The sequence below is a fragment of the Hirundo rustica genome, chromosome 6 (genome assembly GCF_015227805.2).
Source record: "Hirundo rustica isolate bHirRus1 chromosome 6, bHirRus1.pri.v3, whole genome shotgun sequence".
Classification (NCBI taxonomy): Eukaryota; Metazoa; Chordata; class Aves; order Passeriformes; family Hirundinidae; genus Hirundo; species Hirundo rustica.
This window is the reverse complement of record NC_053455.1, coordinates 41,134,140-41,158,333: the sequence shown is the minus strand read 5'-3', so window position 1 is coordinate 41,158,333 and position 24,194 is coordinate 41,134,140. Positions and strand designations below refer to the sequence as shown.

The 24,194-nt window shown below is 44.8% G+C and overlaps 1 protein-coding gene across 3 annotated transcripts in view; it reads left to right on the top strand.

The window, feature by feature from the left end:
• The window catches only part of CD82 (CD82 molecule), a 39,406-nt gene extending 28,255 nt beyond the window's left edge, over positions 1-11,151 (top strand). The window contains exons 4-9 of one of the 3 annotated variants that reach the window (XM_040068348.2): positions 199-323; positions 1,449-1,523; positions 6,141-6,248; positions 7,876-8,067; positions 8,357-8,440; positions 8,936-11,151. In XM_040068348.2, the coding sequence (XP_039924282.1) occupies positions 199-323; positions 1,449-1,523; positions 6,141-6,248; positions 7,876-8,067; positions 8,357-8,440; positions 8,936-9,013 (662 nt within the window). In that variant the 3' untranslated portion in view covers positions 9,014-11,151. The remainder of the gene's footprint in view (positions 1-198; positions 324-1,448; positions 1,524-6,140; positions 6,249-7,875; positions 8,068-8,356; positions 8,441-8,935) is intronic. The other 2 variants (XM_040068350.2, XM_040068349.2) reach the window with 2 other exon arrangements.
• The last annotated feature ends 13,043 nt before the right edge of the window (positions 11,152-24,194 follow it).

The following is a 24,194-nucleotide window of genomic DNA, read 5'->3' as shown; positions in this document are numbered from 1 at the left end:
CTTCCAGACTCTGGAGACCTGCAGTATGGCTTTTCAGACATCAAAAGACAACCAGAAGCATCTGTCTGTCACCATGTTCGGCACACATCTGTGCTGTTCCTTTGGAGCAGGCAAAGACGATTATCAGCAAATATGGAGACAGTTCTATAAACGGCGATGGCAGACGTATTTTTTTTTTCTCTCTCCTGGCTCCTACAGAGCTGTCATCTCCCTCCCTGAAGACTGGTGCATACATCCTCATCGCTGTTGGGGCGCTCACCATGCTGATGGGGTTCCTGGGCTGCCTTGGAGCTGTCAATGAAATCCGATGTCTCTTGGGTCTGGTGAGAGTATTCATGCCTGTTTAAGAGTCAGCCTTTAATACCTCTCCTGCAAAATTTCTCTTGGGTTGTGGATGGGGCTTCGATCTCCTGGGGATGTTATTTCTGCTAGGGCAACTTAGATCTAGTTCTTAATTTGCACACATTAGGTTCTCCCGCAGTCAGCAGACTGCAGCAGAGCTCCTCAGACATTACTGATAATGAGCTCAGAACTGTGAATGAGAGAGGATGTCACTGATGCTTTCTGCACATGGGGGGTGGAGGACTGCTAACTGGGAAGTGTACCCTGTCCCCCTCACCCTGACTTCCCAGTTGGTAGTGTGCTCTCAATGGTCGAAGAGCAAGTAAGTTCCGAGGGCAGTGAAAGAAGAGTGATGCTGTCCTGTTGTATCACATCTGTGGGAAGTGCAAGAGTCGAGAGAAACTCAACTAGGAATGTCTTGTATGTCAGGACCTCTCTTCAAACAGTTCATGTATAGGAAGCTTTCTGTCCATGTTGGGTGAGGTGATACCCACTTTATACATTTCAGCCTTCTACTTGACTCTATCTTACTCGGAGCACATATGCTTTGGAAACCGAGCATGGCATACATTGTGTGTCCTGGTATTATCTCCTTGTCTAGCAGTAGCAGCTGCCACCATTTAAAAGTAACCTGAGCAGTTTGCTGGTGAATCTTAAATTTAGATCCTCAAACAAATTAAATAGCATTTTTTAAAATGGTAATTGATTAAAAAAAAACACATTAAAAATTAGGTTTGGAAAATTGACTCTTTTTTTTTTTTTCTATTGAGGCTTGGGGTAGGTGGAGTACAGCTGATTGATTGAGGCCAGAATGGTCTGGGAGAGAGAGTCCCAGTTGGGATGACACATGCAGATAGTGCTTGTGAACCCTTTCCCTCCTGAAGTCTTTCTGTTGGCCTAATGGGGGAAGTGTTGAAGTGCACTGGTCTGACGCTGGTCCCAGCCTTTTCCTGGGAAAGCATTGTTGATAGCAGAGTTTGTCTGCAGGCCAAAAGATGTTAGTTAGCTCAGTGTTGTGATTTCTCTTGTATATGAAATTTTATTAACTTTTATGTACAGACCTTTCTAAAGACTGACAGTGATCACCTATTGTTTCTTGTTTCCAGTACTTCACCTGCCTGATGATAATCCTCTTAACTCAGATTGCCGCTGGACTGGTCATCTACTTCCAGAAAGAAACAGTAAGTATTACTGTGTGTCTTTTCCTTGCTCTTGGCTTGGGAGGAGGGTAATATAGAAATTCCGTCTTCCAAAATGGGATATGCTGTTATCAGGCATAATTGGATTCTCCTTTTCTCTACCCCAGCTCAATAGTTTTGGTGTTTGATTTTCTGTGTCTGCCTCAATAGTGCTGCTTTCTCAAGGATTATGAAGCTTTATTTGGTATGCAGGCTTTATTTTTGGCTAGCAGGAACAGTGGGGTGAAAAAAAAAAAGTCCTAAAATGCTTTAGACCACATCTCCTCTTAACCCTGCTGTAGACAACTGTTTGGGCATATAGTAGCAGTGGTTTCTACCATGTTGCCATCACTGGTGTCCTAAGGACTTACCAGCCTGAGCGCTGTTTTGACTGGTCTTCCTCGTTGTGCCATCTTGTTCTGTCCTTTCCATCTTGCTGCATCTGTATGTAGAACTCTTCTTGGAAGAGCTGTCCTCTTTCCACAGGAGCAAGCCCAAATATCTGATGGTTCCTGTTCTACAGCTGGAGTTTAAAGCCAAGTGGTTTGATAGTTTGAAGTGGATCCCTTTGCCAGGAAGGCAGTATCACAGTGTTTGCTTCTAGAGCTCCAATATGCTTTATAGTGTAAAAGGGAATAGTTTTTGAGTTACTTAAGTGCAGTGCAACAATCCATCATGTCTGTAGGTTCACTGGTCAAGGCAGTGCCTGATCAGGCCTTCAGCTACTTGACAGCTAAACTGGGAGCCACATTTATGCAGTGGGAACAAGTTACAGCTGTGGGGTTGCTACTGGCCTCTGGTACAAGTTGTGGGTAACCCTGTCCTTTGCTGCGTATCTGTATATACCACTGTGTGTCTGTGCTTGCCTCTCCTGAGCCAGCTCTTTAGCTGGATGGTTACAGAAAGCAGAATGGTTGAGGAAGTTATGGATGGGGTCTGGTGGGGAAGTTTGGGGGCAGGGGGAAGGTCCCTTCCACCAACATAACTGGTGTGAGCTTTGTACTGTGGTGACTGTGAGCAGCTGTTGGCTGGGTTCCTTGCCAAATGTAGTGTGACTGTAGCTTTCACTCTGGGCTGGCAGAAGCTGAAGGAGAAACTAAAAGAGTGACTAAAACTGGTGTGTAAATATGATTCTCAACAAACAGCTCTGACTAATGCAGATATGGAGGTTTGGGGATGGGCATTCCCCTGCAATGGGGAAATGTGATTTCAGACCAGGAAATTCTGTACTTCTGTTAGCATTTCTCCTCCAGTTGCCAAATCTAATCTAGGAAACTCCAGCTTTTAAGCTGTAGCTCTTCATTTAAATCTCGTAAGACCAGGGAGAGTTTAAAAGTGCTGGGGGTTGTTTTGCACAGCTGTTGGAGTCGGTGTGACTGAGATCATCACTTTTAGAGCACTTTTAGGGATCTGGGAGAATGGTCAGGGATGCTGGGTTTTGAACAGATGCTCCTGTTCAGTCCCTAATGAATGAAATTAATGGAAAAGCTCTTCTAGAGCCATTCTGTTTCAGGGATCCTCCAAAGTACTTGCCTAGAGCACTAAGAAAAACTGTTTGAGGAAGGTCCTGACTGAAACCTCCAGCACAGTGGTTTGGGGCTGCGCTTCAGTGCTGCTGTGCAAGTCGCTCTGCTTCGCTGGCTGTACGTCATCCCAGGGCAGCTTGGAGCACAGTGAGGCACGCAGGAGCTGCTCAACAGCCAGTCCCTAGATATCTATTGTGTTCTTTGTGTTTATTTCTTTCTGACTTCAGGAACTTGGTTAGATATAAAACAAGGAATGACAAGAGTGAAGGAAAGGATTTTGGATCCAGAATGTAGCGAGGTGACACTCACTCCTTCTCTTGCAACTGAAGTATTTATCTCTATGGATTCACTTGAAGTTATTGTTGCCCCATCTGTTCCTTTTTGGTGTCAAAATCCTCCCCCACACTGTCAAATGAAAGTATGCTGAAATAGAGTAACTGTAAAAGGCTGAGCCTCTGACAGGAAGGCTGCTGCTTCGCCTCTCCCATGGGCATTGTTAGAGGAATGCCCCTTCAGACTGGAATTGCCCAGTACTTTCTGGGAGGATGTTGATGTAACATTTGTTTCCCTGCGCTTGTTGGTGACTGAAACTGTGGGGTGGGGTTTTTTTATGGACAACAAAACAGTAGCATCACAAGTGCTGCAAATGACATTCTGAACTGAATGTTGCTACTCACCTGCCTCTAGTGGATCACAAGCCCCTAAACGTGTGAGAGCCTGGGCAAGTTCTCTCTTGGCCTAGTTCACAGAGTTCTGTGCAGCTCGGATCCAAGTGCCTTGAGTAAAGGAGAATGGTGCTGTTTTGGGAATATCCCTACTTGCTAGCTATTGTTTGCAGCAAGCAGGCCTTTGTGATTGCGTGCAGCGACTAGTCTGGGGCCATGGGCTATGCGTTAGTTTCAGAATCTGAAGTGACAAGGCAGAGGAGAGCTTTTGTGTGCAGGCTAGATGCTAGTAAATGCTGAGGGAAGGATCTAGCTTGTGTCTGACAGAGACAGGATAGATGACTGACAGTGTCTGATAGGGGAAGAAGCCTGCACAATCCATTGTGTGATCAAAGACCTGCTCTTGTCTCTGGCATTCAGCTTTCCCCATCTCCCTCTTCAGTAGTCCATGTGATGGGGAGACTGACAGCCTTGCTGCTTTCTGGCAGTGAGCTGTGGTTTTGCTGCCTAGGATCTTAAGTGCCCCTGCTTTGAGGTGGTGGGATTGTGCCTTCTGACACTGGGCTTGCTAGAGCTGGGAAGGATCAGGAAGCCCTGAAAGCAAGAGTGGCCGTTTCCTGAAGCATTCATGCCTCACACGGTACACAGTCCTGATAGCTTTAAATGGGGTGAAGATGGTTAGGATGTTGAAAGCCTATGTGTTCCCTGTGCCTTTCTAGCTTTTTGCTCTTTCAGTTTTCCTCTGCCAGGTGCTTAAGTGTGAACAGCTGCAGGTGCCTGTGTTTTCTCTGTGGGCTAAACCCACAAGCAAGCTGCCTGTGTGGCTCCAGAGCTGTGCCATTGTTTACATAATATTCTCCCTCTCTCAGATTGCTTGCTAAAACACCTAGGAATGCCTGATTTTTCTTTAATTTGAAATGCTTCACTTCTTGAAACAGGAGCTGTTTGCAAGACTTCTTCCCTGTTCCTTTGTAAAAGTAAGGGCAGAGCAGACATACAGCTTCCCCATGTAGCTGTGGCTGGGGACGTCAGGTTCAGGTCTTGTCTGCCTGTGGTGGGGTCCTGGGATTCTTGCAGGAGTGACACTGGGTTCCATCTGACCCTGTAGCTAAGGGGCTAGATGGGCCCAGGGTAGGAAGACAAGCCCAGCTCTCCTGGCCTCTCTCTGCATGTGGAGCAGCACTGTGCAGGAGGGGTCAGGGTGGGAACTCAGAGGTTCAGTAACTCGTAAGGCTTATGGCAGCTGCCAAGGCCAATCTCATTAGTGAGAATGAGGTCAGGTTGCCTTGATTTGAAGGCAAGGAAAAGGGGAAGTGAAGTAATTAAAAGGGGAAGAGACAGACATCATGAGAAGAAAGATCATGCAGCTCCCATCTGTCTGGCCTGACATAGCTGATCCCAGTGAACTGAGCTGCAGTTTTCCTAGGAAGAAGAGCTGCTGATGTAGAGAAGCTTTTCTCAACAGTAGGCAGTACTTCCTCTTGCTGAGTGTCCTGGTATTTGCCATGGTCATTGGAAAGGCTTGATAGTAGGAGGAAAGAGAACTCATTTCCACTGATTTGAAATATGCTATAGCACCAGTCAGAAAGGCAATATGTGGGGTGGGAACCCAGTGCTTAGGCCGATGTAACTCTATCCTATCCCATCCCTTGGGCAGTCTAATGGCATTTTTCTCCAACCTCTTGTGAATCTGGGTCTGGACTTGGTAGTCCTCATGTAAAGGCTGGTTTCAGAAGAAGGTGGAGGAGTCTTCCAGGTGGTAGCTTGCACTTCTCATCAAACTGAAGGGTGTTGTAAATATCTCTGGAAAAGGAATGGTGGTGAAAGGATGATTTGATACACCTGAACTTTGTGGTAAGACTGTTTAAGTAGTTGTAACACTTCCTGCCTCAATATAGAAATATCAGTTGTGGGAGTTTGGGGAGAGGTAGATCAACACCTTGTGAAAAAGGCAAGTTTCCATCAGCTGTATATCCCATCTGCATTCATGAGCAGAGTGGCTCACACCTTCCCTGAGCAGTGGAGATGAACTGCAGTGGCAGAGATTCTGGACCAGGGTCTCACATGCAGTGCAAAGTTTGAAACACATAACCTGTGAGTCCTTAATGCAATGTTGTCCTTCAACTTGCACTTAGATTGCACATCTGTCTTGTCTGGGGCAGGCAGTTAGCTGTTCAGCTGTGTATTAGCAGGATAACCTTACCCAGTTCTGTTTCCATATTGCTCATCAGGTTTGTAGGCTTTCCCTGTGTCTGGGCAAGGACTTGCTGGTGCTTTGGCTGTTGCAGCAACAAAGCTGCTGTCCTTACCTGTACTTGTTAACTATTTGCAGTCAGCTTTCATGAGTGACTGTGGCTTTGTATATGTATCTGAAACAAAAGGCTGCAAGATTGGTAATCTAACTCTCCTGCCTCTTTTTTTCCTGCCAGTTGAAAGTTGAGTTGTCTGACATAGTTGCAGATCTGATTGAAAATTACGATCCTTCGAATGAAGACAAGAGGAGCTTGCAAGATGCATGGGACTATGTGCAGGCACAGGTGAGTCATGGGGTAGATGATGCTATTTGTCAGTGCAGGCAATGGCCTTTAAAGCTGGGCTGAGGACAGAGGTACAGCTATTGCACATGGATGTGGCTGATGTGCAAAGTGGCCTGTGAGGTTTGGTGCCTGCAGACTAGAAAATGGTCTTGCTTGCTGCTTCTGTGTCAGACCCTGAACCATTCCTGCGTGCTGGGTGTTAGAACTAGCTAGTGTTGGCTGCATGGCCTAATGTATCCAGCCTATCAAATAGAACTCCAACTCTCCAGAAAACTGTCTTTGTCTGCTGGGCCTCCTGAATGCTAACATGTGTGAAAAACGTTTTGCACGTGATTTTTTTTAGCAAAAAGTCCCTAGTTTATTGCCAGGCAAGGCAGCAGCACCACTTGCCTTACTACTTGGTGCTGTTGCTTCCTTATTGTGATGGTTCTTCTGCAAGTATCAGTGCTGTTGGGAGCCGTCCAACTGCCCATGGTTTCTGTTTTAGCATCAGGGTGAGCAGCTAGAGAGTATTCAAGTACACTGGAGTCATGACAGCTGTTTACTGCCAAACCAACAGGCTTGAGAGCTGGCTGGCTGTTGTGGTTAAATACAGGCCCAGCATGGGACTGATGGGTAGTAAGTGCAAGTAACAGCGTTTGTCTTCTGTCTGTTCTTTGGTCTGCACAGCACTGACCTGCAGTATTTCTCCTCCTTGGAGAATGATTTATGAATGTTTTGTCACTGTAGTTGGAACTCCTTGGTAGTGAACTGGAGGGAAGCCTGACTCTACTGTGGAGAGAGGCTACTGCTTGAGCCCTTCTTTTACATAGAAGCAGAAGAAAAAGGTTTTGCAGAGATGGAGAAGTTAGGAGTGTACTTTGTCTCCCATTGGAGTTAGCGTTTGAAAGAGGGTGGGGTTTTGTAAACGAGTCTCAGGAGTCAAAGTCCAAACCTCTTGTGAGGGAGATAGAGTTCCTTCTGGAGGCTGTGTCTTCACAACACTCTTTTGGAAACTAAATGCTTGTCCTGATGTGGGTGTTCAACTGTTTGTATCGCATATCTATTATAGCATAAACATTAGTTTTCCTTTCCAAGCAGAGAAAGATTTTCCCTAAACTTCTACCTCGACACAGACAGCCTTTCTGCTCTGTACCCCTGCGCAGGCACTGAGATCCATGTTTAGGCTCTTACTCCTTGCTAGACTTCCCGATGTGCTTTTCCCCTCAGCAGATTTATCACGTGGCTCTATAGGAATGTCAGCGTTTCTTTGGAGGGAAGGCTTTCCCTGTCCCACGTTCCAGCTGGTCCCTACTGCGCCCAGGCGGGCGCTGCGCAGCGCGTGCTGGGGAGCGGTGGCATGGGGACGCCACCGTGCGGTGTCTGCTGCTGCTGACCCCGGGGCCCTTTAACTCTTGTTGTGCTAGCGGAGTGGCTCTTTCCTAGGAGATAACGTCCCTGTCTTCCAGACAGCTCTATACATGAGTAACCAGGATGGTCTTTGGTGCAGCTAATTCATGCAAGCTGTATGGCCTGACTGTTGTTGTTGCACGGAGAGCTCCTGAGTACTTCTACCTGTTTATTTTCATGTGCAGTTATCTTGCCAGTGCAAAGTGTAAGACTGTGATGATTTCTCTCTCATTATTAGATTTCCTGCTGTGGCTGGACTGGAGCAAAGGAATGGGAAAATAACGAGATTCTTAAGAACAAAAGCAATGCTGAGTATCCGTGCTCCTGCTCCAATAGATCTAAGGACTCAGCGGAAGGAAGAGGTTTCTGTAATCTGGAAGACCCTGTCAATGGCACTGCAACATATGCTGACTGGCCTGTTCATGAGCAAGTGAGTGAGCATGTCTGGGCCCTGTGAAGCTTCCACTGAAGCTGCCTTGTCTTTGTTCCCCTAAAAATTTAGAGCACTTTCACATCCTTACTGCTTGAAGAAGCTGTGGAATTTGGGGCAAGGGGGGACGGGATGACAGGGATCCTTCCCTTTTCTGCAAAAGCTTCCATAAAACTTGGTATAGCATGTAACTGGGATAATTCCTGCATGCAAAGATGTGTTATGGATTTTCAGTTTTGAGATGTTTGGATTCATGCTTCTTTTCTTTGTGGCCGTGTTTTCTCTTTAGGGATGCATGAATGGTGTAGAGCAGTGGCTGAAAGACAACCTTGGTATCATTCTGGGGGTTTGCACTGGTGTTGCTGTTATAGAGGTGAGTCACTTCCTGACATGAACCCATGTCTTACCAAGGAGATTCTTTTTAAAGGCAAAGCTTTTTTCTCAAGTAATACACCCCTGGTTTTATGGCAGTGCAGTTCTAGCTCTTGATTGTGTCTGCCTTTGACCTTTGAACTGCAGCTTTTGTTGATTGGATTAAAAATCGAACAAAGCCTTGTCTACTTGTGGTTCTGCCTGCTGTAACTGACTGTAACCAGAATACTGAGGCAAGCAAAGTCCCACTTTAGTGAAATCCCACCTGTTGCCTTAAAAAGCCCATAACATAGTTTCCAGATGAAGTCTCATTTTACAAAGCCCAATTTTTTGTCATTTCAATTATTGCATTTGCCTTGCGTTGTGGACTAACTCTGTTCACCTGTATGGTGTCATTAGAAGATGTTCACTGTATTTTGCTCCCCCGTATCACCCGTTCTTCCCACTTTATCTGTCTGGTTGCTGATTCTGTTCCCATTCTTCATACTTATTCCAGCTGCTGGGAATGATACTGTCCATTTCGCTTTGCAAGAACATACACAGCGAAGACTACACCAAAGTGCCCAAGTCTTGAGTTGGATGACTCCAGAGCTACGGCACCACAGAGAAAGGAGCAAACAGAACATTCCTGCCTCATACCCAGACTGTCCAACCATTGACCATTATTCCTGTGACATCCCATTTCTGATACCACTCTGCTAAGAACTGTTAGAGCTGCAACACAGCCTGATCTTCTGGCAATAGGGCCCTTGAGCCACCTGCATCCTGCCTCTGGATTATCTCTACTTCAAGAAGCAGAACTTAAACTGTCTCATGTGACATGAGACACTGATTACCCAGAGGGGTCAATGCTTTTGCTGCCTGCACCATGTTAAACGATACTATTCATATCTTCATTCTACAACCCACTGGGCCTAACATACAATAACTTTTCTCCCCCCTGCTCTTCTCCTGCACATCTTTTCACCTCCCCCCTGAAGTCCCATGAGCCAGGAATTCTGTTGAGATTCCAGCGCTTTGGTAGCTTCACTTGCGTCACTGACTTGTGGTGGTAACTAGTCATGCTTTATAGGCCTTCTCGTCCCTTGCAGTTAACCTGATTCAGCTCCTACTATGCATCTTCCAGCCTAGGTTCTCATCTGAAATACAGAGTGCTACTGTCACACTCGCTTCTCCTTTTTGTGGAGTCTGCTATGCCTTGCCTTCAGTGGATCTCTTCCCTTTGAGCGTGATGAGAAGCCACGGGGAGGGAGCCAAGCCTACCTATTTATTCCTAGTGTGACCTGGCAGATTGTGGTGTTGGTGCTCAGCTACTTCTGGAATGGATCCCTTGGGCTTTGGATTTGACACTTTACATGTTTCTCCCATTTGCTTCTTTATCTTTTCCTCTCTCCCAGCTCTGCTTTGCTGGCTCCTGTCAGCTTGGAGGTTACTTCAGAGACTGCTGCATGCTGTTGATTCAGCCCCAGGCTGGCTCTGCTGTTTGCATTCTTGGGTTGCCAACTTTATAGAAGTTACAATTGATTTGATTCTTCTCCTGCTCCTTTAAGAACATGAAGTTTCTTAGCTGTGGATTTAGATATGAGTATGGAGGGATCTGACTGGATTGCTGATGCTGTATATTGGGAATATCACTGCTATCAGTGCCCAGTATAGGTTCTGTAGCTGGGATGCAAAGATAAGCTGCTTTTATTTCAGTTGTCCATTCTTCTGGCTCCACTGTGGTCTGGAGCCATGGCTGCATCCTGAGTTCTGCATCAAGTGCCAGCACTGCAGCAGATAAGTAGCAGGTTCTGCAGTTGTCCAGGCTGCAGGTTTCTGTGCTAATGGCTGGGCTCTTTGCTCTATTGAGCCAGTGGCCAGCAGCAAGGAGTGGTGTAGGCCCGAAGAAGGTAGGAAATGCACATGAAACACTGCCCCAACTGCTTACGTAAGAGAGCTGGGTGCAAATCCTCACTTGTAGAGGTGTCTTGGGCACAGCAGATTTCCTGCTGTTGCACATGGTACAATGACTGTGACATCAGGAAGCTGTACGGGAGATAAGTGGATGGTCCTTGCCAGGGGCCTCTTACAAGGTGCTTGGTGAGAGAGCCTTTGCCTTACAGAGGTGGTTGCAGGACTGTCTCCTGTCAGGGGTGGGGCGGGTAGTAATAACCCTAGTAGCAGTTCCAAGGGATGGTTTCACTGCCTGCTTGGTTTTCCTTCTGGGAAGAAAGGCTGGTGCAGGTGATCAGGGCACCAGCAGTGGGTCCCTGCTCTGTCCTCAACTTTGGACAGAGCAATCACTGGGGAGAGTGACTGGACATCTGGTTTTTATGGAGATCTGATAATGCTTTGCAATTTTTGAGATATTTGCTCCTTCCTGCACAGATCCTTCAAGCTGACCTTTGCTATAGCAGAAGGCACCCTTAGCAGTAAAGCTTGCTAGCTTTTGTAACACAAAGTCTATTCTCTAATGTGTTCTTATTTGTAAGATTATTGTTCAGTTACAGATGCCAATGCCGAGCAGCAAGTAAAAAGGAGCCCGTTCTGGATTTCCTTTTTTGTTTTTGTCTGTTTTTAGCAACATCTTCCTACTGGAAGAAATGTGTGTACAGATATAAAAGTCTATAGAGGGTGAATATTTCTGTAATAAAGACTTTGCTAAAAAATATATATCTCTGCCTATGACTTGTGCATTGAAGTGTTTTCCCCTTGCTTCCTCTTCATCCCTTTCTGTTTTACGTGCAGATCATTGACATCTTGTTTGTTCGAAGTATCAGAAGGTCTGAGGTGCATGTGTGAGATCAGTGTAAAGATCCTGCCCACCATGGGGAGGTGACAGTTTTTCTGGGCTGTGCTCTAAAGTAAACTTTGTCTTGTTTTGTGAAGTGTGTCAATTACCACCGAGTGTGTGAACTACCCCTGAGTGAGCTTAGGGTGAGCTGACTGAGTGGTGGTTCCTTGAATTACCTGCTATCTCATACTAAGCTAAGTATTTGAAGATGTTGCTACAAATCTGCACAGTTCGAAGTCATAAGCCTTGGGGACCAATTCTGATAAAACACAAGCTTGCTGCTATGCCCACAGTGCATACAGCTCTTGCAAGCTTAACTATATAATTTTTTCCTACTCACCTTCAGTAGGATTCCTCAGCCCTTGCCCTGCCACTGTGAGAAGGAAGAAAACTAGATAGCGGGGGGGTTTTTTGTTGTTTGTTTGTTTTGGGGGTTTTTTTCCAGTTTATTTCACCACATGCTGGCCTTGACTGAAAAGCTCTTTGGAAGTAGATAGACTGAATGTATAAACTTTGCTTTTCTCAGCTTAGCAGCTGAGAGGTGGATATGAGCTAGATCTCAAAATTACTTCAGATCCTGCACCATATTGGTGCATCTGGACATTTAAAATGGCTCAGAAAAACCTAAGGTAGTGTGCTAATGAATCTCACAGCTGTTGCTTTAGGAAGTAATCAGCATGACCGAAGTCCTAATAGATGTTTGAAGAAACAGAGTGAAGTTTGCAGAGAAGGTGCTGGGGTGCTACCAGCAAACACTGGTGGCAACTGGTCTAAGCCAAGGTTTCAGGAACCCTGACCCAGGTGAGTGCAGAGCAGGAGGGGCTTAAATGGATCCTGGAGCCACAGGAGGGTGCAATGATCCCTGAGTACGACGTGTTCCTTTAGGCTGCCCCGGGCTGTGCCTGAGGAGAGCTTGGTTCTTGGTCGTGCGGAGTCTCCCCGAGCAACCTGCTTTAATCGGGGGTGATGCTTTCCCAGGCCCCCAGGATTTAGAGGGCTACACTTCCTAAACTGCCGGCGCTGACCAGACGGCTCCTAGGTGGGGAAGGGCTGGTTTCTGTTCAGCCTGTTGCGGAGCTGGAAGGAGAAAGTAGGGCAGCTGAGGACAACTGCTCGTCCCCAGCTCGGGTCCCCGGCTGCTCGAGCTCTGTGGAAAGCGCTTGCCTTTGGCCGCTGGAGGGAGGTGTTCCGCCAAGAAAACCCAGCCCGGGCTGCTCCCCGGGGAGCGAGAAGATGACACTGATGGCTTCCTTCTGCTCCCAGTTACTCCTGGCAGCAGAGTAGCTAAATTAACTTGTAATTACTAATGTATTCTCCTCGTAAATGATTTTTTGCTACATGCTTGGCATTTTTTTAGGGATAATTTTGCCTCGTAGTTGGATATTTTGTTGCACTTCCGCTGCTGCGAGAGTTGTGTTTCTGCTCTACCTAGCTCTGGAAATTCAGCATAAGGAAATTCCCGTGATGCTCCTTGTCCCCATTTTTACCTGTTTACCTCCAGCCTCAGTTCCTTTGAGTTGTCAGTCTGTGGGGAAGGAGAGGGCATTGAATACTTACAAATTTTATCTAAAAAAGATTCCAGGAAGAAAGTCCTCAGACTTTCAGAGATTAAGAAATCTGCTGCTGCTCCTTGGGCCAGGCTCCCAGCTCTTCTCCAGAGGCGAAGGTTTGCTGCTGGAAGTAGAAATCAGCCTAGCACTCAGACTTCTTGGGAGCTGCAGTGTTTGTCTAGCAAAGCCCCCAACGCCAGCCTCTGCAGAAGCTCAGCACATGGAAGCATTTTGTGCATAGCCAATAAGCTGCTCTGTAGCTGTCCCAGGCCAATAATTAATATTGCAAAAGCAGAGTTGTGACCACCCTGTGGCCTGAAGCAAGGCCCCCAGTAATGAACTGGTGACGTTTCTTGTTCTGTGTGATCATGAAGCACTCACGAGCTGCTATAATTCTTTCCATGAGGTGTTTTTTCCTTCTGGAGAGGGAAGAGGAATTGCATTATTTGGAGTGGCTATGGGTTAGTCTATAGGTCGCAATGCATCTTGTTTTCTGTATGGCACGTACTCAAATTTAACATGTGGCAGCTGTTCTTTTCCCTATAACTCTTCCATGTGTGGTGGTGTGGCTGGTCCCTGCCAGCTTTGTTCAGGATTTAGGCTGAATGTGGTAGACTTCAGAAAAGCCTGGTTTCTGGCTGCCAGAGGACAGACTGCAAGTGGTGGTGTCAGACTCTGTGACATTGTTGAGGAAAGTGAGGAATGGGCAGCCACAGGGGCTCACTGCTGAAAAACCAAAGGACCCTGGGATTCCCACAAATGCTTCCACTCAATGCCATACATGGAGAACATACCCTCAATAATTCATGGGCTGGCTCTATCCCATTAGCCTCTGAGATTCTGCTCTAGCCTTGGCCTTTTATTGCAGATAAACCTCAATTAGCAGTCAGGATTTCTGAATCTTCACATCTTAAACCAGGTTGATACTAAAAGCTTGTCAATGTAAAAATCTACTGGCATGGAAGTCTTCAAACAGTTGTAAACTGGCGAAAAACATGCAATAAGTGAATCAAAGCTACTGGTAAAACGTTGCTAGTAAAGCTACTAAGTGTGCTTTAGCCATTATAAACAATTCTAGCAGGTGTGTGCTGGCAGAGTTCATTCTCTCCTTTTTTTTTGTTTTTTTTTTTTTTGTTTTTTTTTTTTTTGTTTTTTTTTGTTTTTTTTTTTGTTTGTTTGTTTGTTTGTTTGTTTTTTGGTTTTTTTTGTTGTTTTGTTTTGTTTTGTTTTGTTTTTGTGCCTTGTGGCAGGAATCTTCTCTGCCAAACATGGGAAATTACCTTCTAAGTAAATTCTGTAACCCTGGCCATGAATTTGTTCTTGTCACAGGTATAAATTGTCTGGTTTCTCTGCTCTAAGCTCCTAATAATACAACTGTCTGGGATTTGTGTGCTGTTTGGACTTTGTGGGGAGGGCTTAGGGGAATGCTGCGTACCTGGAGAAAAGTTATTCTCAGCTTTCCGGGCAAAAGTATTACCTCTGTTTAAAAGAGAGGTTTAAGAGGAGGATAATTCTAACAAGTAGTACATAGATGCTCTATGAGGTATGGAATCTGAGAGGGAAAGTCCTGCTTTAGGCCGAGGATGGTATTTTCATGCACTTCAATTAAATTTCTCTCTGGTATGTTCTTTCCTATAACTCTCTCATTGATGACTGGCATCACGGAGTAACTCCTCTGTCCTCAACAATCCAGAGTTTAGCAGAAAGTATGGAGATGGACTTCTGTAACTACAACAGGCCCTATCTTTAGGAAACAAGAAAGTGTTTTCCTTCCCACCTATAGGATCCAGATGTTAGTAACTCCCATTCCTTCATGATGTTTCTTTGAACAGTGGCAGCAGCTCAGGGATTATCCTGATGTTGCTCTTTGATCTGTGAGTGTTCTTCAAGTTAGGAACTATACTGACATCAGACCTAGACCTCCTGCAGGACCCCAGATCCTCACTATGTCACCAGAATGCCAGGCCTTTTCCATCATGTGTCTCTGGCCAGTGTTATCTGCTGTTCATAAGCTTAAATCTTCCCTGTGTTGTCTCTTCTTGTCCAAACAATTTTCCTGGAGGCTGTCAGTCTGCAGTTCCTCTGGAGTCATCTGTCTGCCACCATCAGGTAACTGGCTCCAAAGCAACAGCTGTGACAGTGCAGGAGATCAGAGGACTGTGCACCAGACTAACTTTTTCCTTCTTTTTGCCCTCCTTAGAGTTATAGACTGGACATATGGAAGTTCTTCAGAGACAGCAAGAATCCCAGAGCATGTGATCATCTGAATGGCTTACCCAGCGTGCTTCCTGGGTATTTTCTGCATAGCACTTCTGGAAGCTATTTAGGGTTTACTAGGGTGGAAATGTGAGGTCCTGTCATGTTATAGTATAGGCATGTGCTTTGTGCACTGAACTTGCAAAATGATGTCAGAATAGTATAACTCATGCAGTGATGTCTGCAGACAGCCTGGAACAATAACCCAGCACAGTGCGGACCTTTAATTTTGGCAGAGGTTTTTTCACTATACTCTTAAGTATTCAAAAAGAAGTTGTTCTTCTAATATGATGTTGTAATTAACTCTGGTAAACACTGATTGGGAATTCTTTTGGCAAAACCAATTTTCCCTAGAGGGTATCAGTTCCTATAAGACAAAGTGTGGTTTTGTTTTTCTTTTTTTCCTTCTGCATAAATAGATTGAAAATAGTTGGATAACTTCTGATTGGGGGGGGGGGGGGGGGGGTGTGTTTCTGCTTTCTCGGTGGTTACCTCATAGTAAACATTATGTAAAGGACTTGGAATTGGACAAAATAGGATTATAAAGCTATATTCTAAACTTGTGACCTAAAACCAGGGTGTATTGGTCTTCTGAGATGGGATAGACTAAGGAATGTTTGCCAACCCTTTCAGTGGAGAATTTTTTTCTAGTATTCCATCTAATTCCCTTTCTTCCCCACTCCCCAGTGCTACCTGAGGTTGTTTCCTCTCATCCTGTCACTTTTTACTTGGGCAAAGAGACTGACACCAGAGCACTTTGCATTGTGGAGAGGCTTCTCTAGACTGCTGTGAGCAATTCTTCAGAGCTGCAGAACAAAGAGCAGAGCAGAAATGAGGTGGGCTCACTTCTGTGGTGTATGAGAGAAGCTGCCTGGAGAAATCCGTGGATGCCTTTCCTCAAAACCAATGCGTTCCCAGTCACCTGGAAACTGAGTACAGTTTTGCACAGGATTTGACTTCATCACCTGCATGGTGGACTGGTATCATGCTGGTGCTTGGTGGAAGCCAACGTGTCTCCTTGTGTGCTGTGAGGCTGGGGAGAGGCTGGTGGAGAAACGGAAATGATGCAGCCACTGCTACTGTTGTGTGTGGTTTGGTGGGATTTCTTAAAGGTATTTTTTCTTTGAGGTTTTTTTTGGGGGGGTGGTGTTGTTTTCATTGTTTGATTGGTTTTTGTTTTTGGTTTGTTTGGTTGTTTGTTGTCCTAGGTAACAATGTAAAATGTGCCCAAAGTATGTATTCTATCACCATCTACATGAAATGTTGAAATAAGTTGTGCACCACTGTTTCCTGTGCCCCCTCCCTCCAGACTATCTTCTGTTAATGGCCCATCAATGCCGTCCTGCATGACTCATAGATAACTCTCCCCAGGAGCTATCTCTGTTTAATAGGCAATCAAGGACCCATTACAAAACTGATAAAATGGTATCAGCCCATTGTGAGATGCTCCGCCCAGGGGGAGGAGACAAACATTCCCACCTGGATATAATCTGGGATTTGGGACAGCACAGGCAGCCTTACCCACTGGATTCCCAGAGGACAAGAGCTACCAGACCTTTCTGCAAGAACACTGCTTCAACAAGACCACTTCATCTGGACTGCTACCACCACGGTTTCAGGTTGTATTCTGACTCTGTCAGTGATCTTTTGTACCACTGCATGTGTTTTATTTTATTTTACTTTTTTTCCTCTCCTATTAAATTGTTTTTTCTGACTTGGAGTCTCTTGCTGGTTTTGCCTTCAAGCCAGCACATTTGTTTTTTGTTTTGTTTTTGTCTTGTTTGGTTTTTAAGTGGAAGTGCATGAGTACCAGGTCTGTATGAGCCTGTGGAAGTGGGGTGCTGTGGAAGGTGGGCTGGGGTAGTGTGGAAGCCTCTGGAAAGTGAGGTGTACTCTTAGGAAGGAGCTGCCTAAAGAGGAGGGGGAGGTGTCTGAGGCAGAGAGTGGTGGTGTGGCTTTGGCAAGGCAATGACAGGAATGGGCCCCCACGGAGCAGTGCCTGCCCTGAGCAGCCAGCCAGCATGGCCAGGTAGGTTGGGTCACTGAGCAAATGCCAAGCTGTAGTCTGGCCACAAAGGGTACAGGATGAGTTGCAGCCAGCCATGGGGCGGGGTGGGGGGTTGTAGGAAGAAAATTACTCTGGAAGAATTGTTCTCAGGAGATTAGGACTTACAAGACAGGTAGGGCAGCAGGTGGCTGTATTTCAGCTGATGAGGTTTGCCACTTTGGTTCTTGTCAGCAGTGTGAGATGGATGAACAGAACTTCTGTGCCTGAGTGTGGGCACTCCAATGTAGGACTGCTGTTGTGAAAGTAATCAGCAGGGAATGTAGAAACCACAGCACCTTTATCCTTAAGTGACTCTGTTGCCTTTCCTATTATCTTCAAGATCAGTTTGAAACCAATTGTTTATAAAACAATCTGTGAGGTTGCCAGAGTTGACTTTTGAGTAGTTCCAAGTATTGGCAGTCTGTCTATTGCTTTATACACTCTCACCACAGATGTTATGAAAACAGTCTCCTGCCTCCTGTAACACTGAGACTGAACCTTCTTTCTCACGCTTGCTAGCTCTTCCTGGAGTCCCCAGCAATTCCTGCTTTGGCTAACGAATACCAAAACTTGATGTGAAAGTTTGGCTGCAGAATGCTGTGGGGTCCAGGCTCTTGGCTGCAAGGAATCTCCTCGCACTGGTGAGCTGTGAGCAGAAGTGGGAGGATGTCCTACCAGGGACCAAGGCTCCAGAGCAGAGGTATGTCTGGGATTTGGGAACCCTATCTTGTTTGCTCTTAGATTTCCCTCAGTATCCCTGTGGACATTAGTGAGGAGGTTGCACTTTGTCAGAGTGTAGTGAAGCTGGTTACACCAGCTTTTATGTAATGAGGAGATGCAGAGAGCGCATCACAGTTCAGATGGCTATCATAAAATAAAGTTGGCAATTTCATGCCTGGCTATAGTGGAAGCTAATTAGCTCAAGTCTCTCTCATCTGAGCAAGGCAACAGCAAGATTATATTGTCTTCCTATTAGACAGCAGTCTTGCCTGACATGAAATGAGATGTCTGGCGATTCTCATAATTGCATACAGCTATTTATTTTTTTTACCACAGCTCAATTGTCTCACTCTTTAATAGGCAGCAAAATGGTAATGAAATCTTCTCTCCTCTTGAATTCCTCACAAGACATACTGAGGACTCCTATGCTCCAGTACCAAAGGGGAGGAGAAAGCAGTCTCTTTGTCTCTACCCTGAAATCACCTTGGTGGGAAAGGGTAGTCTGCTAGCCTCTGACTTAATGGTGGAATCTCCTGAGTAACTGTTTCATGTTCAACCTTTTATTCTCCCAGACTAAGAGAACTTCTGTCACCTCCTGGTACTGCCAGCAGGACCTTATAAGAGCTTTGCTAACTGTTGTTCGCAGGAAGAGGACTACAGTAGCCCGTGTGATTGGTTTATAATATGCAGAGATGTTTCCTTTTCCTGTAAGGATAAAAGCTGAGGACCAGAATGTTGAGAGTATGGCATATTTCAGGATACAGGAAGGCTTGTAGTGCTTACAGCTGTTGTTGTCAGATTCCAAGAGTAAAGGAAAGCCTGCCTCACTGACAGTGGAAGATTATGGTTAGGATCTGTGCAAGGACAAATGGAAGCCTTAATAAACTGTAAAACTCACCTGTTTATAGCAGACTGATCAGTAACAGAAACAGAGAAGGTCTTGATCATCTGGTTAGGGGGTTAGGAGGAGTATATTTCATAGAATCATCATAGAGGCGTTTAGATTGGTTGTTCACTACGTCCAACCCCCTTCAAAGAGCAGGGATGTCTTCAACCAGATCAGGTTGCTCAGAGCCCCAGCTCGGCCTTGAATGTTTCTAGTGAAGGTGCATCTACCACCCTTCTGGCCAACCTGTTCCAGTGTTCCAATGCTAGAATTGTACAAACGTTTCTTCTGTATATGTGATCTGAATCTACCCTCATTCAGTTTAAAGCCTTTACCCCTGTTCTATTGCAACTGGCCCTAGTAGAAGGTCTGTCCCCATTTTTCTTATTAGAAGCTGTATTTGTGCCGTTGAGGCTATGCCTGCCCGGATAGCAGGGCTGCTATCAGAGGTGCCAAGGGGACCAGCCTGACGTGCTGCATCAGGTTTAGGGTTATGCAGAATTTTCAAGAGCATAATGTTCGGTAATGAATGTAAAGTGTGAAAGCAATTCTGACAGCCCTGGGTTTTTGTCTGCAGAGTTACAAGGACCGTGAGGGCTGGAACAAGAAATGCTGAAGCTGGTCTTTGCCCTTTCCTCAGGAATGAATGAAGGCTGGTGTTGGAAGGATTCTTTGGCTTCAGTAGCATCTTGCTCATTGGAATAAAATGAGACGAGTTAAGAATGAACAGTGAATAGCTATGCAAGAAAGTTCTAGTTTAGAAAAACTTCTGGCACTGGAAATTCTTATTAATATATGGCTAAATTTGTTAGCTGTGGGGTGGAACAGATTTAAGAACACCTCTTACTGCGGTATTCTGAAAAACTAACACCAGAAAAAGAAACAATGACTGTGGGTTGAAATGGCATTCTGGTGCCAGTTGGGTAGAAGGTTCTAGAGCAGTCTCTGTGATCTTAGCACCCATGGTGCAGCAGTGCTCCAGGACTGTGCCTGGAAGGCCAGCAGCTGTGGTCAGCCTGCTACCAGTTGCTTGGTCAGGGAGGAGAGAAGTTCAGGCTTATTCCTTCCTTAGCCTGGGCTTTATCACAGCATGGTGTTAGTAGAGTACCTGCAAGCTATAGGATCCTACTGAACATAGTTCTGTCCACAAGCCATGGAAGACTCTTATTATGTAAAAACAGCTCACGTTCTCCTCATTTTTCTTGTACACCCTGATGCTACACCATAACTTCTGAGACCTTTTGTTGTCTAAATAATGCACTTGAATGTTGCTGTTTTTCTTGTCCTGCTGCGTGCTTTGCAGGCATGATAAGAACTGGTCATAGCCTGTTAGTAAACTCTAACCCCAGCTGTACACCCAGTGTTCAAAAGAGTTTGATGTTGCAGACTCAAATAAAGCACAAGTCTGGGGGCCCTATCTGCCTGCCTGTACAAATTTCTGGGATTCACGAACAAAAGGAGTTCCAGTTACTTCTTATTCATGGTCCTAATTTTAGTTGAAAGCTGTTGAGGCACTGCTTTCCTCAAAGTAATCATGGCTTCGGAGGAGCTTTCTGGCATACTTACACTTACTTTTGGAGACCTACATGTAGGAGTCCAGCTGAAACTCTTTGATTTTTGGAACAAGAGTTATAAATCCAGCCTGAACCCTGGAGTTCACTTAGCTCTGCAATAGGTCTCCATGCAAGTTCAGCCAGAGCCACTGGGTGTTTGTCTCAACAGCCTCATCATGTGTGCAAGCCCTCTGGCATTGCAGTAAAAACTGTTTATTGCAGCCTCCTAATGCTGGTCTTAGCTGTGGTCTGCTAAAGCCAGAGGTCTCAAGGTGTAGGGGTAGCTTCTAGGATTTTACTGATGGCTGTCCATTGAAATGGGTCTCTGAATGCAAGTTAGTGTGGAGCAAGTATATTCCTAACTCCAGCATTTAGAGAGAGCACAGAGTTGTAAGGCTGCTTTGAATTTTGGCACAGGTGACAGAACTGCTTGGTGTCTTTCCACCAGAGAGGCAGCTAGGATTTGGGCTAAGATTTATCATTCTGTCCTGCCTTTCCTTGCTTACAGGGCAAGAATGAAGGCTGGTTCTTAGAAGGGCCATGGATATTTAGGTACCAGTCAGGACAGCCTTAGGTGAGGCTAGGCTTAGGAAGCATTCAGGAGAGCTTGGGGATTTATTCAGGATTTGTAGTTTTAAGAGAGAGGTTGTTGAAGGTTTTGGTAAATGCATGAGGCTTGATGTGCCAAGTTGTTGCTGAACTGGATTTAAAACTAAGATCAGGAAAAAAAAGTTTGGCATGATCTAAGGCTTCAACTCAGCCACAAGCTGATCTGATCTTGATGTGGAAATCACACCCCAAAAGCTTACATAGTGTGCTGCAGAGTCGTAAGCTGTTGGTCTTGTCACCGTTATCCTACAGTTTCAAGTTGAAACTGTTTTTCTATGAGTCACAAAATATATCAGAGTGCTGATTCTACTCCTTGGAAATCAAGAGTCAAGCTATATAATAAATCAGAAATATTTGATCCTGCCTTACTCCAATTATGCAATTATATTTAACTTCAGTTTTCCATTGTCTAAAATGTCATTGCATTGTCTTTTAGCAGTTTTTTTTTCCTTTCGGTACTTTTCCTCCCTCCCTCACCTCCCACTGCTCTAACCCTTCTTGAACTCGGGACTTGAAGAAAAAGGAGTGTGAAAGCACTGTTTTAATGGGATAAAATATCTCATTTTATCCCATATTTAGTTGCAGAACTAGCAGCTTGAAACATTTTGATGTCTTAAAAATCCAGGGAGCAGGACTCTTTGGCAGAAATTTATCTCTTCTCATCCCTTGAAGGTTTCCAGCTCCATTAAGCCTTGGAATGGAGAATGCACTTTGAAGGCCCTTGAGCGAGTTGCTTTGATATGAAAAGGGCTCAAGTTCCTGTGATCTGTGTGTATGAGGATTTCTTTCTTGGAAGCAGTTCCTCAGACCCATGTTGCAGAATGCCTTGTCATCTTAGTGCACTAATACTCCTTTCCAAAATACTCTGAGGGGGTTGTTTTGTTTAAGGGAAATAGGAGGCAGAGAAGGGAGTTTTCCTTGTGCTTGCCAAGGTAAGAGGCAAAGCTCTTCTGAAGCTACTGCCATCCCCTATTACCCTCGAGGGCTTCTTGTCATCACCTGCTATTACCACAGTTTATGAGCTTCCTCAATGGCTCATTGCAAACTAAAGTGTCCACGTTCCTTCTAGAGCCTGCTGCTTACCAGCTCCATCCCAAGTTCACTGGCAAGGGAGAGATTCTCAGAGCTTCTAACCTTTAGCCATAAGCTCTCAGCATACTACGTTAAATGCTGCCACCAGCTTCAATCAGGGAATGCAGGGTGCCTCTCAGCAAGAGAAGATGAGGAGCTGGTTTAATTGGGACATTCAAAGATTTGGACTTAATTAGGTAATTTTGTTCATCTTGCCCAGGGTTAGAAGGAATCATTGCAAATAGCCAAAAAGAGTTTTATGAGAACAGTTAAATATCTGCCACATCTTCTTGTTCTTTTCCATGCAGGCTGGAGCTCCTCAGACCACTTTCAACTGATGTCAGGATTTTTTTATCATTTACAAGTGCTGCTCCCATCGCCCTTTCAGCAGCCTTGTTCTATTTGGCTATTTCCCCATTGGGACTGTGCATTCCCCATCTGTGATCCACAGTGGAGAGTAGCAAACCACTGTTTTGGGTCAGATACTTCATCTAAGGTTGTGATGATTCCCAAACTCTTCTCATCCCAGAAAAATTCTGGTTATAACATCTTCCAAAGAGATAGAGAGGTTTGCTTTCTTTGTGATTCCTCTTTCTGGCAAAAATCTGCGATTACTTTTTTTTTTTTTTGGTGCAAAAGAAGCTATAGGTTTTTCTTTGTGTTGAAATGCCTACAGATTTTTCAGTGAAAATTAATAAAACCTGGAATTAGAAGAACAAAGGGGATGTGCACTGAATATTTTTTCTATTTTTCAGTAAATGAAAAATCTTCAAAAGAAATCTGTTGCACGTTTCTCGTTGTGTCTAGAAAGAACAATTTCTTGTCTAGCCTCTGTGTGTGTGTAAAACACCTTGCCCTTTCCCCTCTCTAATGTTAAGATTTATAGGCTTCCTTTCCAACTGCTAGTCTTTCCTCCAGTGGAGAAAAATAAAAACAGCAATAAATTTCCAAATTCAGTTGCCAAAACTAATCCATCATTTGAACATAGGCACCAGCTCTGATAAGATATGGACCTGCATCATTCAGCCTGTTCCATTAATTTTTATTTGGTTACTGCTCTTACTCCATTGGGAAAAAAGTTCCACTGAAGCCAAAAACTGGTGGGTCATTTTCCATCTAGCAATTCCATATGTTACCTGCCAGGCCCCATGTGACAGAGTTGTGGCTATTTGGGGGCACTCTTCTGTTGCTCTGTATTTAGTTCCAGTCTCAGTACTGGGTATATAAAATTGAAATGTGTTTCTCCTTTCTGCTCCCTTTTCATTTATAGCTCTGTAAAAAACCCCAGCCTATATCCCAAGTCCCACTTAATCTTTAGCTGTCTTTTAAACCAAGTACACAAACATTTGTGATAAATAACACATTTATCTAAACTATCCCATTCTCCTAATAGGTCTCCCTAAATTAACTTATGTCACCAGTAATGTGCTAGTATATGCATCTGTATTTCTGATTTTCTGTAATGTCTTCTCAGGAATTTTAACGATATAAGTCTCCAAGTCTATCAAGCCTACAAAATTATTTTTCCTAAATCTCTCTGTGAAACATAGAAGTATAACTTAAATTTTTAGAGAATTTGTATGAGCATGAAAATTGTGTCCCACAGTAACCATCTTGCTGTATTTATTTTTCTTTTTTCTAAGAACATTTAGCTTCCTTTTTTCTGATCTGACATGACCTGACATACTATTCACTCTTCAGCAACCATCTATCTTAGCACACTTTGGATTTAGCTGAGTGAAGAGACATTTTCTTTCATGCTCAGAATTTTTCTGTGAAAATTGGTAAACCAATCCAGTGGTAGTGGGGAGAGAGGCAGAAGTAGAGGCAAGAAAGGAAGGAGCCATAAAATTCAAAGAACCTTCTTTCAAAGCCAAGTGTTCTCCAAAGCATGCTTTTATCTTCCTAACTTTGGGAACACACCTGGGGTGCTTAAACTGACAGCCTGGTCACAGGTGAAAACCTAATCTAAGCTAGGAGGTGAGCCCTTCAGTGGCTGCTGAAGACAGACTGTAGATCAGAGTCACCACTGCAGGGCTATTGGTATCTCTGCCCTTGTCTGTGGAATCTAAGCGAGGGTGACTCCATTACACTCAACACACCCCATTACCCTGCCCTTTGATTAATCTCAAACTTGGCTGGTTCTTTCAAGTTTCACCTCTTGAGTAAGATCTGGAATATCTCTTGGGCTACGCTCGTGGCAAACATATGTTGGGGTGTAGACCACATGTGTGGTGGTGATGGGGGAAAAAAATAGTATGTGGAAACTTCTTTCTCTCTCCCCTCC